At 39.2% G+C, this 10,490-nt stretch overlaps 1 protein-coding gene across 1 annotated transcript in view; it reads left to right on the top strand.

The window, feature by feature from the left end:
- Positions 1-1,557: 1,557 nt before the first annotated feature.
- The window catches only part of TMX3 (thioredoxin related transmembrane protein 3), a 29,512-nt gene continuing 20,579 nt past the window's right edge, over positions 1,558-10,490 (top strand). Inside the window, exons 1-4 of the mRNA XM_023921137.2 lie at positions 1,558-1,704; positions 1,924-1,978; positions 6,367-6,406; positions 7,430-7,553. Coding sequence (XP_023776905.2) covers positions 1,656-1,704; positions 1,924-1,978; positions 6,367-6,406; positions 7,430-7,553 — 268 coding nt within the window. The 5' untranslated portion in view covers positions 1,558-1,655. The remainder of the gene's footprint in view (positions 1,705-1,923; positions 1,979-6,366; positions 6,407-7,429; positions 7,554-10,490) is intronic.

Below are 10,490 nucleotides of genomic sequence, written 5' to 3'. Positions count from 1 at the left end.
AGGCATACAGACACCACTTAGCTAACTGTGTTGAACAGAAGGTGAAATGCTGTGGAACAGAAATTCTCTGCATTCAGTGAATAATTGTCACGGTTTATCCAATGCAGATGTCAGGAACTTGTTAGTTCTCCCATCACTGGAGGTTGAGGGGGGAGGGAAAAAAAAAAAAAAAAAAAAAAAAAGTGAAGTAATCTTAATATTGCAAAATTCTTCAGTAAAATATGAGAAGGAAAAAATACATCTACCATAGGCCAGAGACAGATATTTTAGAATTCTAATGTGAGCTATTGTATATACTCTCAGGCTTTGATCTATTTCTCAGCCTATGATATGGAAGTTGGATTTTGCAAAGGTTTGGACAGCTCTGGGGATTATTTGATGAATCCAGCAGACTATACTCATAAAGCATTAAGTGAACAGACCAGGTATTTCCCAGCGTGGAAGGTAATGAGTAGCCAAGAAAACATGTATCTACATCCACGTAAGTTCAAGCACATGTGTGCACACACAAGCAGAACAGCCCAAAAATGAAGCAACTTCAATGTCTGCTGCTTGTAGACATTATTCAAAGGGATGAAAGATCCTATCATTAGACAAAAAGGCTTAAACAGTTCAGAGGAACTGGATGGTCCCTGGAAAGATTCTATCCTTTTCCGACAAAGATCTCAAACATTTGCATGTACAGCCGAGGAGAGTAATTCTAGTATAGGGAGAAAGGATAAGAGTTTACACTACAGAAATCAAAACTGAAATGGGATAGATCACAGAGTCATTGAGGTCGGGAGGGACCTCTGTAAGCCATTTGGTCCAAACCCTCTGCTCAGGCAGGACTATTTAGAGACGGCTCTTCAGGACCATGTCCAGCTGGCTTATGAGTATCTCTGAGGTGGGAGGCTGGTGGGGAGCACTCAAATCACCCTCGCAGTGAAGTGTTTTCTCATGCTTTGAGAGAATCTCCTGTGTTTCACTTTATGCCCATTCCCTTCTGTCCTATCACTGGGCACCACTGGCAAAGCCCAGCCTTGGTCTATTTGCTACCCCTTTCAGGTATGTACAAACATTAATAAGGTTCCTCTGTCTTTTCCAGGCTGAACAATCCCAGACCTGCTTTAACTGAAGTTTTTAAATAAGCAGGACTACTTGCCCTACCAGGATCTGCAGATCTGAATTGATAGAAAAAACACTGTAGCTGAAGGCAGGGAAGACTGTAACAGGTTTGAAAGAAGGAGGGAATGACACGGACATTAAAGTAAGCAAGTTTCGAGCCCGTGCTGAAGGAAGGCTGCTGATACAGCAGCAGGACAGGGGCTGAGCTCTACCCACGGCAGACAGCCGGCAACACGACAGGCGGCACACGTGGAGGTGCAGGGAGGACGAAGCTTATTCTTCCAAAGAAGCAGAGCACCGATTCAACTGAACGAGATTCTCCCCGCTGGGGAGAAGCCAGAGTCCCTGCACCCCGCGTTCCATCACCGTGCCGCGGTGCCGCGGTGCCACGCCTGCCTCCCTCCCTCCCGCCCCTCAGCAAGGAGAACCCGCAGCCCGAGCCGCGGCCGCCGCTGCGCCCCGAGCCCGCCCCGAGCCCGCGGCTCCGCGCCTGCGCCGTGGGGGGAGGTCGGCGCTTCCCCTTCCGGCCGTGCCGCGGCTCTGTCAACATGGCAGCGGTGCCGGGCGGGCGGCAGCGCTGCCTCCTCTGGGCGGCAGGTGACGGGCGGGCGGCGTCAGCTCCGCCGGGCTGGGCTGCAGGGCAGAGGGGGGAAAAGCGGTGCGGTTGGGAGGCGGGCAGAGCTGGGGAGACAGGAGGGGAGGGAAGCGCTGGGGGCGTGAGGAGCCGGGAGGGAAGGGAGCCCGTCAGCTGGTGTGGGTGAGAGCCCCGGGTTGGTTCGGACATCACTCATGAAACGCTTTTCCTTTGCCTCGCAGTGCTTGCACATGTGGTGGCCTCAGGTGCCGGTTTTGTGGAGGATCTAGATGAGTCGTAAGTATTGGGGTGTCTTGCCTAATTGCCGAGATACTGTCTTCTTATGGGGAACATGACCCCAGATTGTGCGTAGTGTGCTTGTCAAGAAAGCTACACTGGAAAAGACTGTGGCTGTTTTATTGCAGGAAGGACAGAAAAATGGTGGCCTGAAATATAGAATATCCTCTGTTGGAAGGGACCCACAAAGATCATTGAAGTACAGTTCCTGTCCCTGCATAAGACTCCCAAAATGTCACACCATGTGCCTGAGAGGGTTGTCCAAATGTTTCTTGAGCTCTGTCGGGCTTGGTGCTGTGACCACTTCCCTGGGGAGCCTGCTCAGACCCTAACCACCCACTGGAAGAAAAATATTTTCCTGATACTCAACCTACACCTTACCAACACAGCTTCATGCTTTTCTCTTGGGTATGTCACTGGCCACCAGAGAGAAGAGCTCAGTTGCTGCACCTCTGCTTTTCAACTTGAGGAAGTTGTAGACTCCCATGAGGTCTCTCCTCAGTCTCACCTATTAAGGAGGTTCAGTTAATGAAGCTGAGAAGCAATGAAATTTTTCAGCTTCTTTAAAGCTGGTGATGTTGCCAGAAGTGTTCTTGGGCTTCCTTGCTTGTTCTTTCTTTTTGGTAGAGTAAATACATTGATATGTTGGTGCCTGCCCCAAATAAAAGCTGATTGCATTTAACCAAGGTCTTCATTAGAGTTTGAAGCCAAAGGCTTGGGAGAACAAGTCGAAGTGCATTCACACACGGGCAGAAACAGAAGAGAGGAAGAAGCCTGCAGGACTAGTTCATGGCTGCTGGAAGCGCCAGTAATATTTGTGTAAAAATGTGCCTTAACAACAGAATTATTGCTGAGACTGTGCAGGAGTTGAAGTGGGTAGTCCTGCCATGAACTTGACTGTGTAGTGTCAGTGTTGATGCACTGGTTTGCTGTAGCAGTTTGATAGGTACATAGTTGCTCTTTCCCAATAAAATTACCCAAATGTTTTTGGGTATTTTGTCATATTAGCAGGTTTATATCAAGTGTTACAAAGCAGCACAATTATTGGAGTTGAAAGAGAAGATATGGAGAATAGCTGGCAGGGGAGGAGAAGTTGGCATTAGATGATTACCTTGGGATAAATTCAGCTAGTTAAAGGTGATGTTTTCATGAGGGTTCAATCCCCTATGAATTGTATCAAAGAGCTAAACTGTCGGGAAACCAGTCACATTTTTACAATATTGCTTGTTAATCATAAGATCAGATGAGGCATAGTGGCTTTATGGGTGAGGGGATGGGAACATATGGAAGGAGTTCTCAGGAGAGACACAGCAGTGTCTGGTGAAGCATGGGAACTGTTTGGACTTGATTTTCAAAGCTTGTTTTTAAAACATTGTCACATAACTTCTGTAAGTAACTGATAAAAGGAAATTTTATTTTAGAACACTTGGATTTTTTGATTACAAAACTATACAGATGCCTGTATTTGCAGTTGAGAATAAGAATTGGTGAATTGTTCAGGACAGGGTTTGTGGGGAATTTTTTGAATTTTTTTTAGCTGATTGACAAGTGGTGAGACAGGTCAGGAAAACAATTTAAATTTAATTTAAATTTAATTTGAACAATTTAAATTTTAGTTTAATTTTGCTCCAAACTGGGGAGCAGTGACTGGTGAAGTTTCAAGTTTTCCATTTTATAGATGCCTGAACATTATGGATGTTCTGCTGTTGCTGAAAGCTTTGTGTTCTGTTTGAATTTTAGTGGTTGTAGACAGTGTGGACTAGTACAAGGCACAGGTCCCTTTTCTAAGATTACAGTACAAAGGAAAACAAGTAGCAGAGCTGACAAAGGTGCCCAGCTGGGCTGCAGGAGGGATACACAAAAGGAGTTGTGGTTCCTCTTGGCTTGTGCTGCTCTGATAGCAGATTTGCTGCCTCAGGTCAGTACTCATTTTGTGATGTGTGTGGACTTGTTCTAGTGTGATAATGAAGCAGATTAGTAACCTGACTTAAAAAGGAAGTGTCTTTCTGTCTGTGGGGTGGCTCAAAACAGGTTCAGAAGCATCAGAAATGGTGCAAGTGGGAAGCAAGGAATAGACAGAGCTGCTGGGTAGTTCTGAGGCCCTTGGAATTCTGACCTTGGTGTTCAGTTTTGCCTCATGCTGGTTTCTTTTAACTGTTCATGATTGAGTGGAGTGCTTGGTTTGAGTGGGGTTCTTGGTTTAAGTGGGGTCTGAGACAGCATTTGATCATGTAGTTGGGAAGATGTATGGGTTTGAGACAAATAATTTTGATTCAAGGACATGCAACACTTATAACCACCTTTCCACCAGTGTGATTGTGTTTCTGTTAGCTGACAGAGGATTGCACAGGACAGTTAAAAAGAGACTGAAATTTTGAGTTTGGAAAGCATATTTATAGGGCCTACAAACAGCATCTTCAGAAAATGTTTGATTGTTCATTTTTAGAGAGATTTCTATATTTCTTCAGCAGTGTGTTGAACTTTCTCAATATTGTCTAGTAATTTAAACATTGACTTTAGCAATGCTAGAGTGAGTTTGATGGCTGGGGTTTTGTTAAACTTCAGATTTTAGTTTCTGTGGAAGTTGGTTAAATAGGTGCTTAGATGAGAAGTACATTGAAATTTTATATTATAAAAACTACAGTATTTTTTATACAATCTTAGGTCAAGCTTATTAAACTGTTGGAAAGCTCAGCCTCCAGATGTTTAATTCTTTTTCTCTTTTCTTTCTGTCTGCTGCCAAGGTTGTGGTCTACCTTTCTCAGTACTTTAATGCTCTTTACAATTTGCCATAACAGTTGTATTGTGGCAGAGGAAGGAGAACATTTAACTGTAAATTCTTCTTATACGAAACAAAAAGTGATATTCTAAACTGAAGCACGGCCTAAGATCTTAGGATTCAGTAACTACTTTTTGCCTCTTGCATCATAGCCAATTACTTGTATTTGGCATTGTAATTGAAAGTTAGCTGAGGCTCAGTTTGAGTCCTCAGGAGATGCTGGGCTCTCGCTGGTTCTCTCATTAGACCTGTAGTGCTTAGGGTGGTGAGGTGAATTTTTAGTGAGGTTGTCAACTAAGCAGTTTTGTGACTTAAAAATGCTGCTTTCCTTTAGCAGTTCCATAGCAAAGTCTCTGCAAATACTTTTCCTGCTGCTGTACAGGCATTGCAGCCTTGGTGTGCCATCAATAAAATAGGCTGGAATTTACCAGTGAAATGCTGCAGTTCTAAGTTTCGAACATTCAGCACTGTAATTAGATTGTATTCATGATTTATTTTTGTCAAACAGTAAGCATTAGTATTTTGTATTTTGTCAAGACCATTATGGACTATTAAAATTTAAAGAAATATAATAAATTTTGCCTACTGCTTTTCAACCATTTTATAGGCATGCTGCATATTGGAAACTGACAAGTTGGGCTATAACTTGTATTAATTGGATCTTAGAGTATAGATCCACACTTACTGTATAATTATATGTAAGCATCTAATTTTGCAAGAAGAGTGGTGCAGTAAGGATGTTGTATCGTGTATGTTATAGTGTGTGACTTTAGTCCCAGTCCTAGTCACTTTTACAAAGCCTGTCTTTTACAAAAGTAAACCTTAGGTTAAAGTTCTAGCTAATTTAATTATCTACATAGAGCTAGTTAACTAATGCAGTTATCCATATTGTAGTGACAACAGTGAAATGCGTAAGCAGCATTTTGGGAGGTACCAAAGAACTCTGATTTATCAAGCTTAGTTTTATCAATAACTTGACCATTTTTATTCCATTAAGTTGGTTTTTTGGTTGTGTGCAACTTTAATAGAACTATAAACTGACACACCTATAGTAGAATGTTTAGGGAGGTTGAGCTCAAGTTGCTTCACATATTAATATTAAAGATAATTTAGTTAGTTTACATTTACTAAAGCTGAGATTAACAATTTAAACCAATGCTCAAAGAGTCTGTATTAGTTGATATATAAAAATACAACAACTGTATTTAATATAACTAAGACAATTGCAAAATACTTCTTCCCCCTAGATAGCACATGCTAATCAAATATCTTCTCTGTGTTTTGATGTGTGTTCTTATTTCTTGCTGTTTTTCTATTTTGTTGTTTTTTGGGGGGTTTTTTGGGGTTTTTTTGTTTTGTTTTGTTTGTTTTTTTGTCTTAGGAAATAGAGAAACCTAATAGGCATAGCTGTGTGTGTAGTATCATGTACAGAGCAATTTTACTAAAAAATAAGCATCCTCTCTGTTTCTCCATGCTCAAAGAATGAAACAAAACGTGTATCTATGGTTTTATCCTAACCTTTTTTTAGACTTTGCCTGTTTTACACATGCACTTCACTATTTTATTTTCAAATACATAATTTATTGATATCATTTCTTTCCCTTTCTAGGTTTAAAGAAAACCGTAAAGATGATATTTGGCTTGTAGATGTGAGTATATAAGAAAAAACGGGAAGATCTGCTGGTGGAAATCAAAAGACAGAATGCACGGCACTACACACTGTAGTCAAGCTGCTTCATCGTTTGGAAAATTTTTTGTACATGATACAGAAAAACTTCATGGCAGTAATTCTGACAGGATAGATAAACAATCTGTCTGCAGTTCAGGGTGAAGCAGGAATAGGCTGAATAGACTGCTGAACAGCCTGCTGAATAGGCTTCAGTCTATATTTTGCAGTCCTTAAAAAGGAAAGCAGATTACCTAACACACTCAGGAGGTGATAACCTCTGTTGAGAGTTTTTATAGTTCCTTTCATTTATTACATCAGTTGATTTGTGTTCTAGACTTCTGTTAGCACTGAAAGATCAAATATATGAGAGCCTTCTTAGTTTTCTAAATTGTTTGGAAAGGTTCAGTGCCCCTTACTTCAGGGATAAATAGTTTTTAAAAACATTGAGCTTGTTTATGAATGAGTTTTAAAATTGTATTAATTTTACCCAAATAGGTACTATAATTCTCAAAATTGTATTATCTAGATTCGTGATTTTTGAGTGGGAAAAACTATATGTGCTAATTTGGAGTTGTCAGTAGTATATAGCAAAACAAAATTCATCTTTTGTTAAACTGTGGCATTATCTTGTTATACCAAAACATTGATATCTTCTGCCTGTTGACAAATACATATTTCTGGATAGTTTGGATATTTATATGATCTTTTAACTTTCAAAACAAATGTTACCATGCAGTCTATTCCTAAATAAGAAATCATATAATATTGCAGCATTTTAATGTATTCTTTTCAAACTTGTGCTTTCTTATTAAAAGTAGGACTAAATCACAAATGCTGCTTGTCATGCTAACATTGTAGCTAACTTGCAATTTTATTAAAACATAAGGAGTACCATGACTGGAAAAGAAGTCTTGCTAATGATTTGAGGGTTAATTGTAGAATCAATTTCTACCAATTTTTTATTTTTTTATTTTCTTTTTAATGAAATGTATTTGCTTTGCAGTTTTATGCACCTTGGTGTGGCCACTGTAAGAAACTAGAACCTGTGTGGAATGAAGTGGGCATAGAAATGAGAAACATGGGTTCTCCAGTAAAAGTTGGGAAGATGGATGCAACTTCCTTTTCTAGTAAGTATGGTTTGTTTAGGGGTAATTTCATCACAGCCTCTGTGTTGAAGCTATTCTTAGTTTATTTTCTTGTTATTGTTCTTCTGTGTCGTAGCACAAATACACAAGCCGTAATTGTAGAAAAATTTCCTGATTGTTTTTCTTCCCAAAAGTGACAACTTGCTGTAGTATGTGTTTTTTATCACATTTGTTTCTGCTTGAGTAGGGAGCTCTTCCTGACAAATGGAAGGTAATAGCTTTTCAAAGATCTGCTTTTGATATGCCTCTTAGAGTACTGTTATATAAGCATTTTTATGTGGTGTGTCTCTTGAGAGCATCCAGTTTTAGGTTCCTTCTATTACTGCCGGAGGAGTGCCTGTGTTCTTGCTCTTACTCATTTCAGGTAATCGGTCCTGAAACTGTTACACAAAGCCTGCTGAGATAAGTGAATTCATTACATCAGTGATCACTGCTCAGCCAATTTCTTCCCATGTTTCTCTGTAAATGTCTTCTCAAAGAATCAAACTGAGTACTTGGAGTATTTTTTTTTTGCTGATGCCTTTCATATGTATCGACCTCTTCAGAGAAAACCCCAAACCTTTGGTACTCAGAGAAGTGGTTTCGGTAGACATGAGAGGATTATTGAATGCTCAACAGTACTTCCTTTGTGTTTATGTGTTTCTTTATTGTCAATTCACTTAAATGTATGTTGAACCAGGAGGATATTTAAAAGGAAATGTATGGGGAGGAGTGGGGCCCAAATGAGATCTATATGTCATAAATTTTTTTAAATACACGTAGTATTTTTAGTTAATATCCATTTAATCTGATTATCCCAGTTTGTTGTATTTGCCTAAAATATTTTGCAGAATACTTTTCTCAGTGGTATTCCAGTTTTTCCTGTGCTTAGATATGGTGAAATCAGAAAGTACTTTGGACTTGATTAGCATAAGAGATCTGATAGCCAGAATGCCTTGGCAGGAACAAATAGAGCTTTGAAGATGGCAAGAAGATTGAATCAAGCCTGTGGACAGGGAGAAGATTGAACAAATGTTGAAATATGCATACATTTGTTTATATGCTTGTATGGTGTTTAACCCAATCACTGTAGACTTCCTAGAATATTTTATAAGCTTATGTAGCCCACAGTAAAATGGTGTTCTGATCACCAAGTCAGTTGTCCCCATCTCTCTCCATCATCGATACTTAGATATTGGAGAGTTTGGTCTTTTGAGATTAAAATGATTTTGCCTCAAAGACCAGTTTATTGTCTATATCATTTTCTATAAAACCAAATAAATAAGACTTCATGTTTCATCTTAAATATACTTATTTTCTATTGAAAAGTAAGCCTGGAGAATTAGAAGTTTCAATTTCATGCAATCAGGTAACTGCAAAACTGGGAATAGATTTCATGGTTCTATAAATTTCCAGTAAAAAATTTTAAATTCCAGAAAAAAATTCCAGTGTATAAAATTCTAAATCATATGAATTGTATAAAAGCTTACCTTGAATTATTTATATTTGTCATCCTGTTACTATATATGTTACTATACCTAGGACATAATTGGTACTATGTTTTTGTTATATCAGTCATTTTTACTTACATAAAAATTACTAAAAGCTGCAAGGGTTCCTTTGTGCCCTGGAAAAGTTTTTGTTCTCAGATTTGCTACTGTTTTCATGGTGTCATGATAAATCTTTTTAAATAGTTTTATACTTTCATTTTCAACGTGGAAATCTTACATCTGGATATGAAAAACTCAAGTCAGCTCTGCTTAATACCTTTTCAATCTAAAGATTCTCTGAAATCAAAGTAGTTCAGTCTTGAAAACATCAGAAGGAAATGCAGCTGTAATGTCTATGTGTCACTAGGAAGGAACGTGAGTGGTTTGCTCTGCATAGTTTGTGTTTATAATAGGAATATGAAGTGGTGTGAAAGAGCTGAACTTTGGCAAGTTTGGTGTCAGAGAGCTGAGATCTTATCTTATATGGTGAACATATAAATCATCCAGTGAATATTGCCTCTGGTAGCTCTGTGGAATGAGGATACAGCTCTTGCATCAACAGAGCAGTCACCTGATGTGGTATCAGTTGAATTTTCAGGGGGTTCAGCCTCAGGAGTCCACTGTGTGTGAGCAGAGGAGAAATACATCACACGTAGGGGTGATGCAGTTGTTGCTGTTTGCCTGTACTGTATTCTTCATACCAAGAAGTAGAGGTGATGATGTAAATAAATAATTTCCATGAAGTTGATAGAATTTTGGTAATCCCCATGGCTGGAATGTGTAAAAAAAGTATTAAAAATTGTCTTTTCTAGAGCTGTACAAGGAGAAATAAACTGTTGATGGGTCTTGTGATTGAATGTTGTAATACACATTTTAATGCATTGTAGTTCTGTGTAGTAGAGCTGTAGTAGAAAAGGGTCAGAATCAAGTTGATTCTTATATGCCTATTTCTTAGAAGAGGTGTCTTTGGATGCCAGTAGGTGAATTGCTAGTTTTATTTGTAGTGCTGTGCAATCAGGTACTTGCATCTGATCCAGGTGCACAACCAAAGTTCTAAACTCTTACTGAGAGCTTTGCACACAAGATGTCCAACATCTGCTTGCTGTGGCATGTCGTTGGTAGCTTCAGAATGGTTTTATAACAAGCATGGACTCTGTTTGAGTCAGGGATTATTATTCAACAGGGAATTGCACAAGTATTGGCACAGTTTTAGACTTATTTAATCTTTTTTTAAGACTGTGTAGTTTAACATTTGGAAAAAAATGGATTTGCTGGAAAGTGTAGTTTAAGGTGTCAGTTGTTTTGTTCACTAGTGGAAGGGTGGTTGCAAATTGTACTCCTCCAATGGGACCAAGATAAAAAGTTTTAAGCAAATCTGAGGTGGGGGAAAAAGTTCTGCAGTTGTCTTACTTTTTACCACTTTAGTAAGCAGCAGGTATCTGCTTAGAAA

This window comes from Cyanistes caeruleus, chromosome 1, assembly GCF_971803275.1.
Source record: "Cyanistes caeruleus chromosome 1, bCyaCae1.hap1.1, whole genome shotgun sequence".
NCBI classification, from domain to species: Eukaryota; Metazoa; Chordata; class Aves; order Passeriformes; family Paridae; genus Cyanistes; species Cyanistes caeruleus.
Note: the sequence above shows the minus strand (reverse complement) of the source record. Positions and strands in the feature narration are given on the sequence as shown.